This window comes from Lactuca virosa, chromosome 4, assembly GCF_052849685.1.
Source record: "Lactuca virosa cultivar CGN04683 chromosome 4, Lactuca_virosa_CGN04683_v6, whole genome shotgun sequence".
Lineage (NCBI taxonomy): Eukaryota > Viridiplantae > Streptophyta > Magnoliopsida > Asterales > Asteraceae > Lactuca > Lactuca virosa.
In genome coordinates this window covers 142,163,136-142,187,194 of record NC_136429.1, presented here as the reverse complement: position 1 = coordinate 142,187,194, position 24,059 = coordinate 142,163,136, and the positions used below count along the sequence as shown (strand labels likewise).

At 35.4% G+C, this 24,059-nt stretch overlaps 2 protein-coding genes across 4 annotated transcripts in view; one reads left to right on the top strand and one right to left on the bottom strand.

Moving 5' to 3' along the window:
* The first annotated feature begins 557 nt into the window (after positions 1–557).
* LOC145107498 (MADS-box protein FLOWERING LOCUS C-like) lies at positions 558–5,632 on the top strand. 3 transcript variants are annotated; one of them, XM_079044390.1, is made up of 8 exons: positions 558–913; positions 3,408–3,489; positions 3,601–3,662; positions 3,799–3,898; positions 4,112–4,153; positions 4,317–4,358; positions 4,785–5,040; positions 5,303–5,632. In XM_079044390.1, exons 1-7 carry the CDS (start codon positions 723–725, stop codon positions 4,902–4,904), a joined length of 639 nt encoding a protein of 212 aa, XP_078900516.1. In that variant the 5' UTR covers positions 558–722; the 3' UTR covers positions 4,905–5,040; positions 5,303–5,632. The 3 variants fall into 3 exon arrangements, with proteins under 3 accessions (XP_078900516.1, XP_078900515.1, XP_078900517.1); XM_079044389.1 differs by having other exon boundaries at positions 4,785–5,167; XM_079044391.1 differs by lacking the exon at positions 4,785–5,040.
* Positions 5,633–9,269: 3,637 nt separating this feature from the next.
* LOC145168540 (cationic amino acid transporter 9, chloroplastic-like) overlaps positions 9,270–24,059 on the bottom strand; it is a 38,958-nt gene continuing 24,168 nt past the window's right edge. The window contains exon 8 of the mRNA XM_079087329.1: positions 9,270–10,554. Coding sequence (XP_078943455.1) covers positions 10,417–10,554 — 138 coding nt within the window. The 3' untranslated portion in view covers positions 9,270–10,416. The remainder of the gene's footprint in view (positions 10,555–24,059) is intronic.

The window sequence follows — 24,059 nt, the reverse complement described above, 5'->3', positions numbered from 1 at the left end:
GCATGTTGTAAAACTAATGTGATGCTGAAATGACATATTGTTGGAATAAGTATCTTGTAGACCATTCTTTATAACATTAGGGTGTTGGCCAAACAGAGGCAAGACCGCTCCCTCTTACCTATGGCGTGTTCGGCATGAAGCGTTTGAGAGTTTTTAGCTTCTAGCGTTTGACAAAACGCTCCGTTTTGAACAAAAAACTTTGTTTGCACTACAAGCTCCTAGCGTTTAGGTTAAGCAAAACGCTTCAAACTATCTGCTACAAACTACCCGCTACCAACTAATTTTGCCGAACAAACTCCTAAATTAACAAACACAAAGAAGGAGGCAAAGGCTACTCCTTTAACCTAAATTAATAAACTACAATAAGCAATACCAAACACCCTCTTAATGTTATTTCCTTTATTTGGCTTGCCGACGTTAACGACAGAAGAGTATTATTAAAAGTATAAGCCGTACGATCCTAGACAACAATTTACAGGTGCCGTTAAAAAAAAATAAAAAAAAATAAATTACAAGGTCATTCTTCTTTCAAATATAAACACATGAGATGCGATAGGTTTCATAAATAATAGAGAGATAGAATCATAGAAATTAGAATAAGGCCTATCTAGGGCATAGGGCATATACAAATATTTAGAGAGAGAGAGAGAGAGACCGTTGGAAGTTGAAAGGTTAGGTCTAGCTACAAGATTCGTCGTCGGCCGGAGAGATAATCAGTATCAATGGGGCGGAGAAAGCTCGAAATTAAGCGGATCGAAAATAAGAGTAGCAGGTCAGTGACGTTTTCGAAGCGGAGAACGGGATTAATAAAGAAAGCACGACATCTTTCCTTGCTCTGCGATGCGGATGTCGCCCTCATCGTATTCTCCGCCCCCGGCAAACTCTATGAATTCTGCAGCAGCGCTAGTAACAGGTGACTTTCACTGTTTCTATGTTTTTCTTCGGCCTGAATTTTGAAAATTTGTTCGTATATATGTGCTCTCGCTCCTATTTCTCTGTATATGCGCATCACCTCTAGTTACAATCTGTATATATTATCTCTCTCTAGGCCAAATTATGTTGGTTCGGTTTTTGTTTTTCCTTCGGGTTTTTGTCATTTCTTTTTAACCTTGCTTCCTTCTTTCTCATTTCCATTTCTGTCATGATATAGTAACGACACCAGTTCTTCAATTGTTTATTGTATTACTAGCTATATTGGTTAATTATTTATATATTTTTGCATATGGACGTGAAAAAAGTAAATTTGTATAGATTTTACATACTTTCAGTACTTCAGGAAAATCATAGTCGCTATAGAAGTGGATACAATCCGGTGTGCTACGTACCCCTAAGATTTTTTCCTGCCTCCGATTTCTAGTAAGAGTATCTATCATGCGAACTTCCTCAATTTCCTTTTGCCACCTAGACGACAAGTAAGCAACCAAAAAGCTTAAACTATATATATATATTCTCATTACAAGAGCATACAAAATAGAAAACTTTTCTAATAAGTTTTTTATGCCAAATAAGCACCAGCCCTACAAAACTAAAAACTTAGAAGTTAGAAGTATCTCCACTATAGTAACAAAGGCTTATTTATGGGTTCTACCAATGTACCATACTGAAAAGTTTTTGTAATTGAATTAAACATTATTAGAATTATGAAAAAGCTCCATATAATAACCTTGTAAATTTACAAGTAAAATGAAAAAGCCCTCACAATAGCTTGTTTAGCATTGACAAGCGTATTTAACTAAAAGTGCTCCCCAATAAGCTCATGTTATTTAACGAAGCCCATTCACTTAATTTATTAATGTGCCTCATGATTTTAAATTCATAGAAATCAAGAGAAAGAGAAAAAGAAAAACATATAAAAAAACTCACTTGTATAAGACTTCTTTGCAAGTCATGCTTTCTAAATAAAAGCTACTACTATATATAGCTTTAGTCCTTCACCTAATTTTTTAAATTGCTCCTAAAAGCTCCTACTATATTGTAATTGCTCTGAGTTTTTGAATAAGAGAAATTAAATATCTTCATACCTTTTAATCCTACCAATCCTCCTACCAATTTAAATGATGACATGTGTCATATTAGTATCCTAAAATATCATTAAATTTCATTAAATGTTACAAATGTCATCATTTCATTGGGTAGGAGGATATATAGGAACAAAAAGTAGTAGGATATTTAATTTCTCTTTGAATAATATTGTCGATGCTATATTTGTAGTTGAATTTTGATTTCAAATGAACCACCACTTTGACTCATGCACGAACCTCCATCCAATTTAGTATTTATATTTTAATAATAAGGAAATGGAATATATGCTATATATAGAAAATGGGAGACAAAAGTGTTTTTTAATAAAGTCTAGTATTGGACAAACCTTGTGTTTTGTTTTATATCATTACAATTAAAACAAAAATTAAAAAGGTATTAGGTCCTATGAAATTGGTTTGTTGCATCTCTTTCTTGGTTCAATATAAGCAAATAAGTCACATGATCACTTGGGACAAATGTTAGTGGAAATCAAAGTTTGATATGATCTTCAAAACCTAAGTTATATATACTAACCTAATTAATTAAGGACCAACTTCAAACCATGGTGCAAATTAATTTATAATGGGTTCATGATTCTTACTTTCTATTCATGTGAGACTGGATTATAAAAAAAACTCTTCACTTGAAAAAGACTTGAGGCCCGCTCTAATTAATTAGCATCGATACCTGAGGAGATGCATGAGTCTCAAACTAATGTAGGATGGGTTACAATAGTTAAGGTCCATGAAATTAACTTAAATTGATTTGTTAGAATAGATAGATTATGGAAGATGTTTTTTTTTTTTTTTTTTTTGTAAAATCTTCTAGGAAAAAATAGCCTACAACAAGCACAATGGTTGATGAAGTTTGAAAAACGCCAAGTAATCATGGACAAATGCATGTGTGATGTGTCATGACTACATGAGGATACTAATTAACAACACGAATGCATGAGCCTAATTAAAGACCATCCAAATATATATAGAGATAAATAATAAGGAAAATGCTTATCATTTATATAGCTGTTTTAAGTAACCCAAATAGTAGGGAGGCTATATATTAAAATTATTTGTCATGTCCATTAGTCGTTCTCGCTTACCTGTCCGTTTATCATGTTATGTTTTCTCGTCATTTTAATAAAAAAAAAAGGATTTGGTCCTATACTCCTATCACATATATAGTAATGGAAAATGGGTAAAAGTACTATATATACTAGTAGCATGGTGTCCTTTTTGGATTTTGAAGTTATTAAAATTAAATATATGCTAATGCATGTTTTCATATTTCTGAAATGGTTGCCTTCTGTTCAAACTTCAAAGTTATATATATGATCATCCAAGTTGTTACTCGTTTAAATGTTCTCTAACTATGCATGCATGCTCCAGTATGGCACATCTTCTTGCTAGGTATGAGAAGAATCGCCTAGAACCAGAAAGTGGGACCATCAAAGGAGATGACCAAGATTTAGTAAGCTTCTAAATGAGCTACAACGCCTTCATTGTGTTTAACAGCATATATATACTCGCTACAAATGATTACATTGAATTAGCGACTTAACAATCTTAAGATGCACTACAGGAACTTCCATTGCAGTGCACAAAATTCAGAACTTGTAAAGAGCTTCTACAGGAGGTAGACAGGTAAAACAAACATTATTCTCGGCTGTAACCATACACACACAACTAACTAATTAATGGGAATTGAGATTATAATGATATACTGCATATGGGAATTAGTTTCACATTATGGGTTAAGGAATGCCAACTTTTTGCACAGGCTTGTTGAAGAGAATAATACAGAGGAGCTCTCTCTGACTGACATGACACAACTAGAAGAAGAACTTCATGATGCTCTTGTGCAAACACGGTCAAGAAAGGTGATTCATCTTCACTTTCCTAGCTAGATTGTTAACTTTTTTAATACGTACGTTCCATTTTTTAGTCTATATTGTGATTCTCTTTGATGTTATTTTAAAGCTGTAGGGTTGAATTTGTGATTCATGTACTTTTAATGTGAAGTTCTCATTTCAAAGAAAGTTTTTCCATCAACTCTAGCTTAAACTATGTACGTGTATTAATGGTTGACGCAGACACAGTTAATGATGGACTACATAGCCACTCTCCAAGAAGAGGTAAAGCTTCAACTTTGATTTTTTCATAGAGAAATTCAAATGTCCGTCATATAGCTAGCTAGGTTCATGTATAATTGAATGTCACAACTCACACGAAGATCATATGCATATCAATCCATCCTCTTGGGAATCATAAAACCCCGAATTTATGTTTGTTGAATAGGAAAGGAAGTTAAGCAAAGATAAGGAAGAAACAGCCAAGCAGGTGAGTCTCTAACTCGGTTTCCCTTGGAAATTGCAACAATTTGTAATTGTAAATTTCTAACTTCCTATACTAAATCTCAAATGCGTCTGGCCACAAAAACCCTAACCTGTTTATTTTTTTTTTACCATTAAACGGGAGAAATTAATCATTCATTTGCTTACCATGATGCCTAATATCATTTAAAATCTTTTAACTATAGCCAAAATTGTTAGATCTTTCTCGTTTGTATATTTCTTTTTATCTCATTTCCTTGTTAATCTTCATATATTCTAGTTTTTGAAAGAACGATTGCCCAAAGTCCATGTCTTGCTGCATACAATTTGTGTTGGAAGTGTGTACGTTAGTATGTCAAAATGTTTTTCTGTATAAACATATCATTTCAAGTGAAACTATTATAAAAGAGTAGCATGGATGTTTGACTTACAGATTGCATCAGTGGAGCATATAGTTGCAGGGGTTGATGAGGTTGGGGGGCATAACGACCTTGCCACTAACGAGATGAATTCGCTCCAACATCTCCTCACACTCTCTCTTTTTAATGCCTAAACTTCTCCGACTCACTAACTTTAATTGCTTCCAGAAACAGTTTGGCGAATTTAATAAGCCAATAATCCAATTAGAAGTATTGGGCTCATCTGGCCTCGTGGAGAGTCTATCCTGCATGCGTGTGTTTTTTTAGTAGGTAGTGTGAAATATGGGGTTAATTAGTTCTGTTAAATGGGTCAAATAGTTCATAGAGACTCTATGTTATTCCCATTGGTCCATTGGGTTATTATTACTGTATACGCGGCTCCACCATTATTTTTGGGGTGCGGATTTATCCACTGCACTTTTTAATCCATCAACAGAAAGAAAAAAAAAAAAAAAAATATATATATATATATATATATATATATATATATATATATATATATATATATATATACCCTCCACTTAATTTGTAGGTATTTATTCGATTAAGAAAGGAAAACCCCACGTTTACTCCAAACACGCACGACCCACAACCCATGGTGCTGCTTCTTTAGCGTGCAACGCTTCATCCTCCTTCGACAACGTTTCTTCAGCCGATAACACTTCTTTAGCTGGCGCTGCTTTATCCGGTGTTGCGGCTTCAACGACTTCTTCTTCATCCCACTCTCAAACTGTAGTTCTAAATTTGATGTTTGATTTTTGATTCTGTTAAAATATGTGTGATATATTGTTTTTTATTATGTTGTGCCTCAAGAACGAATTACGATTTACGATTATATCTTTAGTAAATTTTTAATTGTTAACTTTCGTCTCAAGGCAATTAAACCAACAAATTGTCAATTTTAAGTATCTTTACGGTTTAAGTAACTTCATGTAGTGCATATGAGGCATTAGTAATTTAATATTCATTTGATTATTATGACAAGCCATGTTGCATCTTATAGAAACAGAACCTAGAACATGTAATTGAGAAAATTAGGACAATCATATTTAGGAATAATTATCAACTGAGTTAGAATTGAAAAATCCATATTTATGGTCAACTTTTTTAAGCTCTATAAACAATTGTGGATGTACTTGGGACAATTTTCTTTAGTCAAAGATTTGATGTACTTGGGATGGTACATTCTTGGTTGTGTGATTAGTTTGCATGTTTGACAATTTGATATTTTTAAAAAGCGGGTACCGGTACCGATTTCGGGATGTGTTGGGTGTAACCGGTTCCGGTTCAAAAAAAACTCCAAATCTTGTGTCCGGTTCTAATAGTTATAAAGATCATGTTAAATTTGCTGATAACTTCAGTTCCTTATCTTACATCTCCTATTCCAGGTTGTAAACCTTTCATAAGAAGCCTCCAATTGATATTTACTATATAACTGATCAAAAGATGTTTTCTTGCATCAAAACAATAAAAATGAGGGAATACTATTATTATTTGATGCAAATGCTATGAAATTTTGACAAATTATCTTCATCTTTTTTAGGTCAAAACGAATAGAAATAACAAGTTTCCAAGTGACATCAGGGCTCATAAAGGACAATGCTTCTATTGAGTGCTTGGTGTGGAAGCAAGCATCTGTATACCTTTTTTAACGATGAAGTGCTATCCTAATAAATAATGTTTGAAAGTAGTTAGATGAGAAAACGATGGCACACTTCACTAAAATATTGTAACTGGACACAAATGACATAGCATTTGGATATAATTTTATAATTTCACGAGGCATTCTCCAAAGCAATAACGAATTGAAAGTGTTGTTTGATTGGTGTTGCATGAAGTATGCATAGAGTTAGATGGCATATCAACAATGTACGTTGAAAGACTTGCCTAATTTATACCATTGTACTTTGATTTTTCTTTTTAAAAGGACATTAGAACTTCTATTTGGAAAAATGTTATGAAAAACTACTTTGGATGTAAACATAACTTTCATATTAAATATAACTTCCATAGATTGCTTTAGGTGTGCTATTGATCCTAGCTTAGCACAATGTTTTTATGTAGCTATATGCAGTATGTTCTGTTTCTTCGGACAATAGTGAAAGAAATACCCAATAAAAAGCTAAGATGTTTTTTTATTGGTTATTATAGCATTAAACTTCCTTTTTTTTTTTTTAATTTTTTTTAATTTTATGTGTTATTATATATGTTATTTTAATTTATCAACTGTGTAATATCAAGTTTTTTGTAACATCTTAATTTTTCAGGTATTCTCTTTTGACCCTTGGATTGTGATTTGTTTGCAAAATTGGTCCCCGATGGCATTTTTGTAATTTTTAGCCATGCATGAGTACGATGAGAGTACTCTGAGTACGCTGGGTGTACGTAGCCAGGGTGCAAACCCTAATTTTTAGGGTTTGGACCCTATTTAAACATCTTTATGGCCTCACACTCCCTCTTAACTCCAACCTCCTTCCTCATTTCGAAACCCTAAAGTGTGTGAGCGCCTTGTGAAGCTTGAAGAGCCTTTTGGTGCCATTTTCGAGCTTTTGGAGAAGAAGGAAGAACCTTGAGGTTGTGGTGTTTCACTCAAGGCCTTGGATCTAGCATCTACATTCTTTTGTGCACCTTCTGGAGGTATAAAGCTCCAACCTTGATGAGCATTTATTTTCGATCTAATTTTAGCTTAAAGTTGGTCCCTTTTGTCCCAAATATTGACCTTTGTGAGCATGGAATGCTCTAATACGTTTGATTTGTCCTTTCAAATGTTTAGGGGTGTGTTAAGTCATAAAAATGGGATCTTGGACATTGGTTTCTTCCCATGCATGATCTAGGTTGTCTTAATGTGTCAAGAAGCTAAGGTTTTTGTTATTAAGGTCTTAATAGCCATGTAAAACCGTAAAGTTGGAATCTTTATGGTTAAGATCACCTTTTAAGGTCTGGATCTGGATTTTGGACAAAGGTGCTTAAGGATTAAGCACTTAATGGGTTGAGTTGGTTGGCAGCCGCGTACGCTGGGCGTACGTGGTCAGGCCCTCGTTTTTGGTCAAATGCGTAGTACGCCCAGCGTAATCGCCGAGTTGACTCGGTTGACTTTGACTTTGACTTTGACTTTGACCAGGAGTTTGACCTAGGGGTATTTTGGGTATTTTTGAGATGTAGTATGAGTTTGGGTCACTGTTCTTCATGAAGGTGACCAGTAGGGTCGATTTTAGGAGCAACGTATTATTCAGTTTTCATCGGGCTATGAGGTGAGTTTTCTCATTGTATCCATGGGTCGAAGGCACCAATGCCGGCCCATTATTGTGTTATTTAGGTTGTTAGTTGTTTTGTGGCTTACATCAGTTTGTTTGATGGATTGAAATAAACCCCAAGGCGGGGTCCACTATCGTATGTTTGGGTTGAAATAAACCCCAGGGCGGGGCCCACTATTGTATGATCGGGTTGAAATATACCCCAGGGCGGGGCCCATATGTGTTGATCGGGTTGAAATACACCCCAAGGCGGGGCCCATATATGTATATCAGGTTGGTTATACCCCAGTGTTAAGCCTAATTGTATGTTTTGGTATGTGGTACAGTGGGGAACTCACTAAGCTTTGTGCTTACAGCTTATGTTTATGGTTTCAGGTACTTCCGGTTCGAAAGGGAAAGGCCGGCGTGATGGCATAGCATCCTCCTATCATGATTTCCGCATTCTGAACAATTGTACTCTGATGTTTTGAATATTATGACTTGGTGTTTGATTTTGAACAATTGATGAATGATTTGATAGACTTCCAAATGAAATATTTTATTACTGTTTTTGGGTCGTTACATTTTTAACATAGTTAAGATAATAATAACTATTTCGCTTTGAAATATTTAAGTCTGTAAATAACGATTATGATCCATATTCTTATCTTCTTTTATTGTTATTATTGTTCATAATAAATTAATAATTACTAGTGTCAACCAAGTCATCCCTTGGTTATTGCTGCAATTGATCATTTTGTCCCCAAAGCGAAAAGTTTGTATGTTGATGTCTCAAAAAACACACCAATGATAGAAGCGATTACTCATTTTCTTTGAATTTAGTCATAAAATGAACAAAAAATGAAAATTATTTGTGTTAGGAAAATGACTTCAATGATCTCATCGACCCTTCTAGTGACAATAATAGAGAAAATAATTTAATACAAGAATATAGATGGACAACTCCAAAATTGGAGAAAACCCAAGCATATTCAAAGAGAAAGATATGTTATATGATAAATTTCTATAATCATATAGACTGATCCACTGTTGTTAAACCAATGAAAGAACTACAACCATTTAAAAAAGAACATTATCTTCAATCGAAAATCATAATTCTGAAGACATGTAATTGTCATACTCTACCATAAAAGAGCAGCATAATTTGGAATAAACCATTATAAGAATTTTACATCGACATAGGTCGAAAAACTTGTTAAATTTTTTGGTACAACTTCCCCATTTGACATACCCATAAGTTCATCAACCATCAACATCAACTTTCACCACACATATTACATTTACGCCAATCCAATGATCATGTGTAGATTTGTGAATTTGCTAACAAAAATAAATCCTTTTTCATTGTAACAAGCATACCATGAGGATGTCAATTCTCTAAGGAATTCATCACCGTAAATAATAACATAGACATTATTAGCTACATATAGCATTTTGACATGCCCAAACTGTACATACTTCCAGCATACCAATATCTTCTGTAAGATTTTCTTTTTCCCGTTCCAGCATATCAAAACTGTTCCCTCCGATGACAAAGTATAATTGCTACATTCTAATCTTTTCTCCTTGGACAAGAGTTTTTCAATAACATCTGCATACTTTAATGTCTATTTCTCATACATCAGAATAACCTTCATATGCTCGTAGGAAGACGACAGAGATAATATGAGCCTTGGTGTTTTATCCTCATCTTCAACCTTCATTTTAAGATCATCTAGTTCTGATACAATATTATTAATAACACTTGGATGATGTGATATTTTTGTACTTCTTTGGTTTCGATTAATATTTTAGAAATCAAAAAACCGATTAAACCAAACCAAACAAGCTGATAATTAACCGATTAAACCGACCGAATAACACCCATTACTTAAACAACTCTAATCTTGAAAGAGTCAATCAAAATCACCAAAACAAACTCAAAAGAAAAAAAAAACTAAAACATTATGTATCTTCACCAAATGACCTCTAAATGTTATCATCTTTTGGTATGTCAATCAGTTCAACATATGAAACAAATCTCATTTTTGAATTTCAGCCCCAAAGCCTCTAAATTGGCATCTTCATTAAGTTACTATTGGTGTATGTGAAAACCACCACCCATGCCAAAGGTTATGAAGAAATAACCATTTTTTTATTTTCTAACTTAATTTCCTTCTTTTCAATAATGGTTTTTCGACTTAGAGTGTGTCAACATATAATACCTAAAAGTCTATGTTTTTGTTTATAACCATCTACACCAAAAAATGAAACATACTTTCATAATATTAGGTACCATATCGGTCTTGATCGTATATTTTTCCTAATTTAATACATTTCAACAATAAACATGAACTATTTACAATAAAGATGGATATAGTAATATGCATCATGAGAAGCTCATCTATGGTACCTACAGAAAGGATGGTAGTATATGGAAATAAATGGTATCATCACTTCCATGATTAGCATTATATTGCCCATAAAATGCATATACACAACCGGCAACAATGTTGAGGATAAAAAATCTCACCCATGCTTCATAATGAAGCTGCATATAAAAGTTTGAATCAATATTAGCATATCATGTATAATGCTTTTATAAGTTTAACCATCATGCATAATCCAAGCTTTAAATATTCAAGAATTGTAAATTTTTTTGTCCCAGATAAGATGGAACCATGAGAGACAATGACTCGTTCTCAATCTTGTGTTTGTACATAAGACGTAGATCCTCTACCCATTATTAAAAATAACCCTAATCAACTTGTCCAGAGTCGTCTAAAAAGTTGAACTTATTAATAAAAAAAATCTAGTTCATAAACTGATCCAAGAAAATTCTAAAATTCAAACCCAAATATATGGAGAACAAATTAAGAATAAAAAAATCAAGAAAAATCTATTTTAAACTGTAACGCCCCGTTCTAAAAGTATTTATTTATGGATTTCCGAGATCAAGAGTAAGGGCGTTTCGGTCTTTTGTGGGCAATGGGTTTCATTCGAGAAGGTTTCGGGTCGGGGTGTGTTGCTAGAAGCGTAGGGCTTCTCGCCACCTTTGCGTGTATATAAAGTTCGTCGGGAACGGATTTAGAATAAAGGAGTTATGTCGTTTTAAATAAAGTGACATTTATGGCCCTTAATGGAAAAAGTTGTCGAGGTAGGCCATGCATGCAATTGGGACACGCGTGGGTACGCCCAGCGTAGGCTGGGTTACGCCCAGCGTAATAGAGTAAAGGACGCGTACGCCCAGCGTACTAGAGGTACGCCCAGCGTACGCTCAGAGTCATTAAACCCTAATTTTAGGGCGAGCCACTATATAAAGAACATAAAGGATCAACCCCAGCCTCCTTATCTGTTCCCTTATCCTCAGAAAAATCCTAGGTAGTCGTTCCACCTCCATTGTTGGGTGTGTTTAGCTTTGTGGAGCTTAGTTTGGCAAAGAAAAACTTAGAGGAAGAAAGAAGAGGTTGGCAAAGAAGGAACCTTGGTGGCTGGAGCTTGTAGATCTGAGATAGCACCACCTCTTGCAACTATTTAAAGGTATAAAGCTTCTTGCTTGACATCTATTTTGTGTAGATCTAAGTGTTGTGAAGTTTTGACACCATTCTTGTCCCAAAAATCCCCAATGTGATGCATGATGTGTTTTGGTTAAGTTAAGCTGTCCTTTCAGACCATAGGAGAGGTATTGAGTGAGAAAAATGAGGTCCCAATGGCTTTGGTTGTCCCATGTGTGAAGTTGGAAAGTCTTAATGGGTTAAGACCTTGAGTTAAGAGCTTTATGGACGTCAAACAGGATAAAGTTTGAGACTTTATGAGTCCTAGGCCCTTTTTGTCACTAGATCTGGCATATGGGCTTAAGTGCTTAAGCCATTAAGCACATGGAAAGATTTTGGTACAGACGCGCGTACGCCCCGCGTACCAGAGGAGTACGCCCAACGTACACCCTATGTTGGGTTTTCAAATTTGGGTCGTGAAGTATTTGTTGGATATAGTGTCTAAGTCCATAACTATATTTGGTATGTACTTGACCCGACCCGGCATGGTCCATTTGGGTTGCACTTCACCCGAACAATTTATGGATAATCGTTTGAGAATAGTATAAGTTATGATTTATTAATATATTATAAGTCCTAATATATTAATATAAAATCATATTATTTAATTAGTATTGATCTATAATTAATCTAGAATTAATTTAGAGATCAAAAGTATGACTAATTAAATATGGGCTCTTGTATTTATATAGTGTGGGCTAATGCTTATTTGGAATGGGCTAGGCTTGCATGGAAAGTCCATGTATACTCCATGGAGCTTTAACCCATGGATCTCATGGAAATGAAAAGACATGGGTATTAGGGTTTACATGGATGTAACCCTAATCCACCACACTATATAAAGGAGGCTTTGGTTCTTGAAATCACATGAGTTGATGTGTGTAAACTAAGAGGGCTGATTTCAAGAAGTTTGTGACTATTCTCTCAAGTTTCCAAGTTTGTGGTGATTTGTGACTTCCATTTGAGGCATCCACATTATTGGTGCTAGGCTCTCAAACTCCAAGCAATCAACTACTACTACAAGGTAAGTAATTCTACTAGTTTTATTTGATTCAAGTACCCCATGCCATGCTAGTTAGGATAAGAACCTTGGAAAAATAATTATTTGCATGTATCTTAGTCAAACATAGATCCAAGGTTTCTAGGGTTGCATGTACACCATAGGAGTGTTAGAATGCTGAAAACTCATCAGTGGTATCAGAGCCGGGTTTGTTTATTTGATACTTGATGCAAAAAAAAAAAAAAAAAAAAAAAAAAAAAAAAAAAAAAACTTGAAAATCGAAGTTTTGTTCAAAAGCTCGTATCAAAATTTCAAGTTTTGTATATGTACTTACGATTCTTGAAATTTTTGATATGAACATTCATAAACATATGAGTTTAGAAGATCATAGAAATTATGTGCTAATAATTGATTAGATTAATTCTTGATCTTTATGTGTTTTAATGGAGTCCATAACTAGTTCTTAAGTTATGGATAACCAAAAGTCACATTTATAAATAACCATTAAAAGAACACATAGGTTACAAAAAATGAAGAGTCTTCATTTTTAATAACCATTAACTCATAGGTTATGAGAAATGAAAAGTTTTGAAAGTTTACAAAACTTGCCCTCAAGTTTTGGAACATGTAAAGTCATATTAAAAACTTTAGTTCCAACCCTTAGAATTTTAAAAGTTAAAATTCAACCCTTATACTTTATAATATTATAAGTTTAATAGTATTTATATATGTATAAGATCAAGTCGTCTTACCGCTAGTACGCCTCATTCACGAAGTCGGTCTATAAGGGGGGTATAAGGTTGTTGCCTATAAAATGGCAACTTAATGGGTGTCCACTCTCACCCACCGCTTCCTTGATCGGTGGAGGGTCGTTAGCCGAACGGGTAGGAAAAGGACTTATAAATTCTCATTAAAAGTATAATGATAATACTAAAGTAACTAAACTTTATTGAATTCCCAATCTTAGTTATTTTAGGAAAATGTGAATAAGGTGCTAATCCATGAAATTACACTTTACACTTTGTTTAAGTCGTTAGTGGAGCGTGTGTGGTTAACCGGCACACTAACTTGAACTTAACAAGGTAGGTAAAGGGTGACTTAATGTTTATCATAGTATCGATGGAGCGTGTGTGGTTAACCGACACATCGATTAAGGGGTAATACATTAAGGGTACCAAGTAATTTGCATGGTTACTTCACACCTTGTTTTGTGATCATCGGCATCCCAGTCACAAAACTTGAAGGGCACACTCGAGATTGAAACATGCCATTGAAGAAAGTTCAATGAATCTCAAAGAATCTAGGAGTTTCTAAACCAATTAAAACCTAATTAAATATTTCGTTTTTCATGGTGGAAATTGGTGAATCGTCATTCACCTACCTTCAAATATCTTATAACTTAGATTACGGCATCCCTCTTCTAAGTTATAAAATATTGTGTTGGGTCCTAGCCTTAATATTACATTTGGGTGTTTTGTTAAGGACTATCTCTATATCTAATCTAATCTATTCCCTCTTCTCTTCAGATGTCTTCCAATAACAATGCTTCTGGCTCAAACCCTACTAGCTCCTTCTCTCTCATGAATCTTTGTGGGAGAGTCATCTTTGATGGGTCTAACTTTACAGATTGGATCAGAAACATCAGGATGGTCACTCGATATGAGAACAAAGAATATGTTCTCGACAAGGAGCTGAAGGTACCCGAGCCAACTGCTACCCCTGAAGAGCTTGCTGAATATGAGGTACATGAAAGAGATGCTACAAAAGTGGCATGCATCATGATGGCCACCATGACAGCCGAGCTCCAAAAGTCCTATGAGGACTATTATCCTTTTGAGATGCACCAGGACTTGATGGACCGCTACCATCAAAGTGCTCGTCAAGAGTGATATGAAATAATCTCCTCCATGATAACAACCCGAATGAAGGATGGTGAACCCATCACGGGCCACATGCAGAAAATGCAAAGGTATGTGGACAGTTTACTGAAGCTGAATGTGAACTTCCCTGAGGAGTTAGCAATAGACATCATTTTGCACTCCTTGCCATCGTGTTATGATCAATTCCGCATGACATATCACATGAACAAGGAAGAAGTCACCATCAGCAAACTTCAATGACTCTTGAAGACCGCCGAAAGTGGTCTAAAGGGTAAGTCGGTTGTTACTACTCCTACTCCTACTCCAACTGCGGCCAATGTCTTGGCAATCGGGCATGGCAAAGGGAAGAAGAGAAAGAACCCTTCTAAGGGTACCAAGGGTAAGACCCTTGAAGGCTCCTCTTCAAGCAAAACCAAGAAAGGTTTTGTCACTCCTTCTGCTAACCCTTATGAGGCTGAATGCTTCTATTGCCATGAAAAGTCGCACTGGAAGCGAAACTGCCCAAAGTACCAGCAAGATTTGAAGGATGGGAAAGTAAAACCCAACCATGCAGGTATATACACTATATTGTCTAATAACTCACCTCATTCTAAGTCTTGGGTCCTTGATACAGGTTGTGGTATTCACATATGTTGTGATTTGCAGGGACTAAAAAGAAGTGAGAATGTGGAGCAGGGAAAGATAAACTTGATCATGGGAAACAGGAAAGCTTCACCTGTCACCAAGATAGGAGTTTATTCCTTAGTGCTAAATAGTGGGTTTGCATTAGATTTGAATAAATGTTATTATTCGCCAGAAATGGCAAGAAATGTTATTTCCTTTCATGCATTGTATAAACAAGGTTTTACCTTTTATTTTGATAATAATAATGGTAGTATTGATGCTTTCTTTAATAATGTTCTTTATTTTAAAGCATTACCTTGTGATGGCGTGTATGAAACTGTATCTGTTGTAGATAATCTAGGAAATAATGTATTGTGTATTAACTCTTCCGCTAGCTTAGATAAAGCATCCTTATGGCATTGTCGTCTTGGACATGTACGCAAAAAACGCATAGGCCAACTCCAAAAGGATGGAGTCTTGGAGTCATTTGACCTAAAGTCAGATGATAGTTGTGAATCTTGTTTGCTTGGTAAAATGACAAAGTCACCTTTTACTGGCACTTGTGCTAGGGGTGAAGGTTTGTTGGACCTCATACACACGGATGTGTGTGGACCCTTCAGAACCGCCACAAGAGATGCTAATCGGTTCTATGTGACTTTTACTGATGATTTTAGTAGATATGGATATGTCTACCTAATCAAGCATAAGTCAGAAACCTTTGAGAAATTCAAAGAGTTTAAGCAAGAAGTGGAGAATCAGTTGGGCAGGAACATTAAGATGCTTCGATCCGATCGTGGTGGTGAGTATCTTAGTACTGAGTTCCTTGACTATCTTAAGGAATGTGGGATTGTCTCACAATTGACACCTCCTAGGACACCACAGTTGAATGGTGTAGCTGAGAGGCGCAATCGGACCTTGTTGGACATGGTTCGTTCCATGATGAGTCGAGCTTCGCTACCAATCTCATTTTGGGGGTATGCCTTAGAGACTGCCGCCCATATCCTTAATCTATTCCCTACAAAGAAGGTTGCCAAAACACCTCACGAGGTGTGGACTGGAAAAGTTCCCAATCTCGACCACATCAAGATTTGGGGTTGCGAGGCTTTCGTGAGACGCGAGACTCACGATAAGCTCGAACCCCGAAGCGAAAGGTGTATTTTCATCGGCTACCCACATAAATCCTTTGGTTACATCTTCTACAGACCCAGTGATAATGTGGTCTTTGTAGCAAGAAGAGGATTCTTTCGAGAGAGAGAATTCATGAGCCAAGGAGACAGTGGGAGGCAAATTGACCTTGAGGAAATTCAAGAGTCAAGTGGTGAAGGAACCTCAAACCCTAGCCCTCAACCTGAGGAGGAAACTCCTGTTGAGCCGACTGAAGAATCTATACCTCTGAGGCGTTCCACCAAAGTTAGGAATGCACCTGAGCATTATTATGGTTTTCATATTACTGCAGAAGGTGAGACACTTATCAGTGATACCACACTGGTAAATCTGGATGAGCCTAACAACTACACGGAAGCCATGACAGGCCCTGAGGCTGCTAAATGGAAAGAGGCTATGGATAGCGAGATACAGTCCATGTATGACAATCAAGTTTGGAACTTGGTTGACAATGTACCTGATCGTAAGATAGTTGGGTGCAAATGGATCTTCAAGAGGAAGACCGACATGGATGGTAATGTACACACTTATAAGGCACGACTGGTTGCAAAGGGTTATTCTCAAACTCCGGGAGTTGATTATGATGAGACCTTTTCACTAGTGGCCAAGATTAAGTCTATTAGGGTTCTGTTAGCCATTGCTGCATTTCATGATTATGAAATATGACAAATGGATGTCAAAACCGCTTTCCTTAATGGAAAGTTGGCTGAAGATGTTTACATGGTTCAGCCAGAGGGTTTTGTCAGTACAGAGTACCCCAGTAGAGTGTGTAAGCTCGAGAAATCCATTTATGGATTAAAACAGGCACCTCGCAGATGGAATCTTTGCTTTGATGAGAAAGTCAAAGAATTTGGCTTTTCAAGGAGTGAAGATGAATCTTGTGTCTATATCAAGGCTAGTAGGAGTATAGTCAGCTTTTTGGTACTGTATGTGGATGACATACTACTCATAGGAAATGACATCCCAACCCTGCAGGAAGTAAAGTCCTGGCTTGGGAAGTGTTTCGCTATGAAGGACCTTGGAGAAGCTGCCTATATCCTAGGGATAAGGATTTTGAGAAACAGGAGTAAAAGACTAATTGGACTTAGTCAAAGCACCTATGTGGACAAAGTGTTGAAAAGGTTCAACATGTTGGATATAGTGTCTAAGTCCATAACTTTATTTGGTATGTACTTGACCCGACCCGGCATGGTCCATTTGGGTTGCATGGCATTGCAATACTTGGATAGACTAAATGAGAGAATAAGGCACTTATGATTATTAATATATTATAAGTTCTAATATATTAATAATAGTATTATTTAATTAGTATTGATCAAGTATTAATCTAGTATTAATTTGGTGATCAAAGTGAGACTAATTAAATATATAGGGTTGATTATGACAATCATCAATTCTTTTATGGTGGATTAATGATCCATGGTTTATGGGTTTGGTTATAACCATATGGAGCTCCATGGATAGTCCATGGGAGTTACAAACCCATGGGTCATGGGAAATCAAGAGTCATGACAATTAAGGGCATTCATGTGTAAACCCTAATTGTGACAACACTATAAAAGAAACCCTATGGCTAGCAAAATTAAGACCTAGTGGACATAGTGTTACTAGAGAGGGCATAACCGATTTTGAGTGCTAGAAGTATTCTCTCAAGTTATTCCAAGTCTTGTGGTGTTGTGTGAAGCATTTGAGGCACAACATTTGGGGTGCTAGGCTCACAAAGTCTTGAAGGAATCCAAGCAACAACAAGGTATGTATTTATACTAGTTTTATGTTTTATGTAATCCCCATGCCATGCTAGTTAGGAAATAACCTTGAAAAAGAAATTTTGCATGTATATAGAGAAAACATAGATTCAAGGTTATTAGGGTTGCATGTACACTTAGGAAGTGTTAGAATGCTCAAAAACCATCAATGGTATCAGAGCCTAGGATTGTTTTCTGTATACTTGATGCAAAATTGCTTAAAAATTGAAAATTCTGCATTCTGACGACTGAACTCGCCGAGTCCATGAACAAATTCATCCTACTCGACGAGTAGAATAATGCACTCGCCGAGTAGGATCGTGCTGGGCAGCTTTTCGTGTTTTGTTGCTGGAAATGGATTAAAATCATTATCCCAATCTGTTTTGGACTTGTAAAATCTGTTTTTCAAAATGATAATGATTATGTTAACCCGTTTTACATGGCTTTTATCAATTTTCAAGTATTGTATATGTTTATATGATTTCTTGAAATTGTTTGATATGAATATTTGTTCTTATGAGTTTTTAGAAGATCATAGGAATTTTGTGTAACTTACATGCTTGTTTAATTCATGATCTTAATGCTAATGATGGTGTCCATAACTTGTCCTCAAGTTATGGATAACCAAAAGTCACTTCTTTAAATTGTAATTAAAGAACTAAAGAGGTTTCATAAAATGAAGAGTCTTCATTTCTATGAACCATTAAAACTCATAAGTTACAAATTGAAGAGACTTGGAATAGTTTCAATTCTTGCCCTCAAGTTTTGGAATTTGAAAAGCCTTACACTTTAATTCCAAATTGAACTCTTAGAATTTTTTAAAGGTAAAATTCAAGCTTTATGGACTTCATTAAATTAATTAAAGTGTTTAATTAAAAGAGTTAATAATTCCATAAAGACATGGTTTAAGTTTAATTAAATTAAGTATAGTTTAATTAATAGATTAAACCACCAAGTATTTTAAATGTTTAAAATACACCCTTATACTATTATTATAATTTTATTATATAGATATGTATAAGAATATGTCATTCTTACCGTTAGTAGGCCTCATTCACGAAGCCGGTCTATAAGGGGGGTATAAGGTTGTTGCCTATAAAATGGTGACTTAATGGGTGTCCACTCTCACCCACCGCTTCCTTGATCGGTGGAGGGTCGTTAGCCGAACGGGTAGGATACGACTTTAAATTTTCATTAAAAGTATAATGAATTATAAAGTAACTATACATTAGAAATTCCCAATCTTAGTTACTTTAGGAAAATGTGAAATTGGTGCTAGCCCATAAAATTACACTTTGTACCTTACCAAGTCGTTAGTGGAGCGTGTGTGGTTAACCGGCACACTAACATGGACTAGTAAGAGTGGCAAAGGGTAACTTGACTTTATTATAGATCGGTGGAGCGTGTGTGGTTAACCGGCACATCGATTAGGTAATATTGTTGAGGGTACCAAGTCAATTTGTATGGTTATTCACACCTTGTTTGTGATCCTCGGCATCCCAGTCACAAACTTGAGAGGGCACAATCGAGATTCAAACATGCCATTGAAAGTTCAATGTATCTCAAAAGATCTAGGAGTTTCAAATCCAATTAAAACTTAATTATATTTCGTTTTTCATGGTGGAAATTGGTAAATCGTCATTTACCTACCTTTAACTATTTTATAATTTGGATTACGGCATCCCTCTTCCAGTTATAAATAGGTTATTGGGTCCTAGCCTTAATATTTCATATTTGGTGTAATATTAAGGACTTTAAATCAACTAACTTGAATTTCTCCCATTATAGATGTCTAGTTTAGACAGCTATGGTCTTCCCAAATCTTTAGGAACAAGCTTCCTAATGAAGATGATATCCCAAATGGCAACCAAGGTGAAAGATCAATCCCTTTGTTATGCATTAGTGGGACTGGAAATCATACTTCACTTCCTCCACCTCCTCTAATAAATCTCCCTATCCCACAAGTCTCAAGACCTGATAAGTTCTAAGTCACTCAATCCCTATTGGCAAACAAAGTCTATATGTGCTCAGGTCTTGGAGATTAAGTCACATATTGACAAGCCGGGAGAGTCGGGTGTCGAAGTCTCAAGGTAGCTGGCTGTTGACTTGGTCACTCCTTGATGACAGATCACGACATGACCCTTAATGGTCTTACCTATTTGCTTGATGATGCTGAATCAGCAATGATTTGGAGCATTGATAAAGCAAAATTGATTGGAAGATCAACTTCCCAAACTTCCATGGACATTGACAATGGTAACATTGGAAGTCCAGAAAAACTTTCTCTTCCCAATTGAAAGGGATTGGCCATAGTCAACTCGGTTGACCAAATGGTAAAGAGAAAGGCTAAGTCTGTGATAGTCCTGTGTACCGTTTCCAAAGAGTCCATATGTTTCTGTTGCCAAAGGAAGGGCATTGGTTGCGAAGCTGCCAAATTTACCTAAAAGTCCATAAGGATAGTAAAGTCAAATGTTTGACTCTACTTCAGGTAAAGTCCATTGTCTAACTCTATTAAGTTTCTATTCTGAGATTCTTATTGCATGATGTGACTGGGTCACATGTTGATGTTTTAAGAATCAAAGAAAAGTGAAGAAACTTAAAGAAAGTATATGCTGATTCTGATCGCGAAGAGGGATTTTGATCGCATGGTTCGGTGATCAGAATTTTGAGCTATTACTTAAGAGTTGAGACATATTGCTTAGGAATAGATAACAACAAGGTTTTCATATGGGTTGTAAGGATAAGTTTTCTGCAAAGTTTTAAAATAAAGAAAAGTTTTGATTTGATTTTATTTTAAGTATCCTTACAATGGCATTTGTGAAAAATTGTTGATTATATGTTTCCATTAATAGCAATATTTGAAAATGGATTTGATTCTTTCATTTGTGGTAGTATCATAATTTACCAAATAAGGAAAGATTCTCATCGCCCAAGTTTCAGTTAGATAGAAACTTGGAATCATGCAACTTGTATTGTATGATGAATGAGAAGTTTTCATCTTTGGGAAATTAAGACTAATTCCTTGTTCACATGTACATGTGAGTCAAGTGAAGGACTAAAAGATTGGGTACACTTGGTTGTGTGCTGGTCAGGTCCACCACAAAGATAGATAAGATTATTCGTTATGATTTACTAAAGTTTAGTAAATATGGTTATGCTTACGAGTTTAAGTGTAATTCTGAAACATTGGAAAAGTTTCAATGTATGGCAGAATGAATAAGAAGAATCAAATAAGGCAGAAAGATAAAATTTTCTCCAATCTGAAGAGATGGGAGAGTACTTGTGTATTTTGTTTTATGATTATCTTAGTGATTATGGAACCATATCACAATTGATCCTCTAAGGACACCTTAGTGTGTTTGTTGCCTGAGGAGAGGAATCGTGAATTGTTGAAATGGTTAAATCAAAAGATAATTCATACTTCGTGCCAAAAACAAATCCTGGAGTTATACTCCAAGATTGTAACTTGAGTGACATAGTCTTTAGAAAGTTCATAACACTTGTCAAATGTAGATTAAGATGTTTCCTATTCTTGTACATTTGAGATTGGTAAGTTGTGATGTTTTGGATAAAACAAAGACCAGCTAAGACCAATAGTGAGAAGTGTTTAACTTGATAAGAATCCGCACTAGATCTTGAATATTTGTTTTGTCAAGGAATGGTTCTTGACAAAGAGAAGTCTTATATGTCAAGAGGATAGTGGGAGTCTAAATGATTCTAAAATAGTTTCAAGAACTAAATCAAGAGTTTAGTTAATCACTAGCCCACGACTTGAGGTTTGTAACCTATCGTGTTGACATATTCTTGTTTCTGTGTCTGTTCCAGTTGAAAGTTGATTATGCTTGTGAGTTCTATGAGTTCTCAATTGTTTGCATAACAACCCGGAAGCAATGGTGGGCATTGTGCAACCAGGTGGCAAGAAATTAAGATTGCACAAGTTCAGTCCCTATGAATTTGGAAGTGTCACTAACCTAGTCCTGTGATTATGGTTATGACAAATTCACATGGATAGGAACACATACACCATAAAATCTAAGTGTCATAAGGTTTCTCTTCGATTCATGAAAATGATGGTGAGGAAACGCTTCCACTAAGAAGATTTTAAGTAGATAGCGGTTGTGATATTTGCATTCTCATATAGTTAGTGGAGCGTGTGTGGTTAACCGGCACACTAACTAGTGAGAATTGCAAAAGGTCTAGACAAACATGTGAGCTATCTAAGGAAAGGTGTATGTTTTTGATAAAGTCTTATCAAAGCAATCTACTATCAGAAATATGAACTTTGGTAAGAAAGTCAATAAAGTATTGATTTCTAGAAGTCCAGTTGATTTCTGAGTACATGTCAAAGCTAGTGGGAGCATAAAGTGTTATGCTGGTAATCATTATGCTAGTGGGAGCATGACGATTATGTTAAATATTGCAGGTTAGCAATGTTAATTATAGAAAATAAAAGTTTCAATTCGCCTTGAAAAAGTTGTTTTGCTATAATTAAGGGAGAGGATTTTATACTTCACTCCAATTCTACAAGCTTAGATTGAGAATTTAATCTACTTTAGTCAAGAATATATATGAATGTTATGTTGGAATGGTTTAACATAAGGAAATTCTATATATGTTGCGTTCTCAAAATTCGATTATGATTACGGCATCCCTCTTCATAGTTCGAATTATGACAACATGTCAAATAAAAAATTTTATAGCATAAATCATGTCCTATAGGTTTGATTACATGTGCTATAATATTCATCCATTCTAAATTTTCCAAATGCCTAGGGCATTAAGATGATAAAAAATTTTATAGCATAAATCATGTCCTATAGGTTTGATTACATGTGCTATAATATTCATCCATTCTAAATTTTCCAAATGCCTAGGGCATTAAGATGGAAAAAGGAATAGAACTGGAAATGACTAAAATGATTAAGCAAAGTTGTCGAGGACAATCTGAGGTTTACCAAAGATTGGTTGCTCATGGACAATTAGAAGTATAGAGTAAGGACCATATTGACATATTTTGAAAAGAGGCAACTCTTGTTCATAAGTGATGGTCAAAATGGTAATATGGAATTGTCTCCATAGGTGGAAGTTATTCTTTGAATCTGTGTAAGATTAAAGAACTTAATGCTAAGAAGGATGTTCAAAGGAATGTACTTTGAATTTGAGACTTCATTTCCATAGGAATTGTTTTCCATTGGAATACTTTGTAATTTCTGTTGCCAAGTCTTTGCGACTTCTGTGCATAGTCATTACAAGGGGATCATTGCATATAAGTTTAGAATCTAACAGATTACAGTAGATGGCAAGAGTTTGGTATTCTTTCATTTACAACGAGGATTGGAATTGTGAAATGAGCATCATTGGAATATTGTCAATTGATCTATTTCACAAAGAGAGGACCATATGTAAACATAGTATGCATACTTAGAGTATGGCATAATTGTTGTTTGGAAAAACATAGTGTACATGCTTGGAGCATGGGACAACTAATGTTTTAATTCAAGCATAAAGTTGATTAATCGAAACATAAATAATGAGTAATCAATATGGTGCTTAAATAAAAGGTGTTTTATTTACACTCAAAGTGTTGGGGCCATATAAGATTAGTATTATTCTTGTGTTTCACTTTGCATGTTTTGACTTCCAGAATAATTATGTTATGGTATATATCATATTATTCAAACCATCCACAGTCAGTCATATGTTGGAAGTAGATATGAATCAAGACTGTCATGAATTTGGCTTGTATGATTTGTCTAAAGTGCTTTAGACAAAGCAATGGTTGCTACAACATTCATGAGTACTCATAAGGGCTGAGTATTGGATTCAACCCACGCTCACTTGCATCACTTCATGGAATTTATCTCGAGTGATCGTGAGACGGTAATATCATATAAATCTTCAAACCTAGAGATATGAGTTGTTGACTATGAGTTGGTTATTCATTGATTGTACGAAAACGCATTGGTAACTCGATGTTATAAAACGTGCCTTTGTGAATAATTCAACAAGTAGTTAGTACAAGCATATCAGTCGAAGTTTATCTGTTCCTTCTAGAAATAGAAGCGATATCTGGGCCCCTCGATGATTTGGTTTTGACTCATGTACCGGGC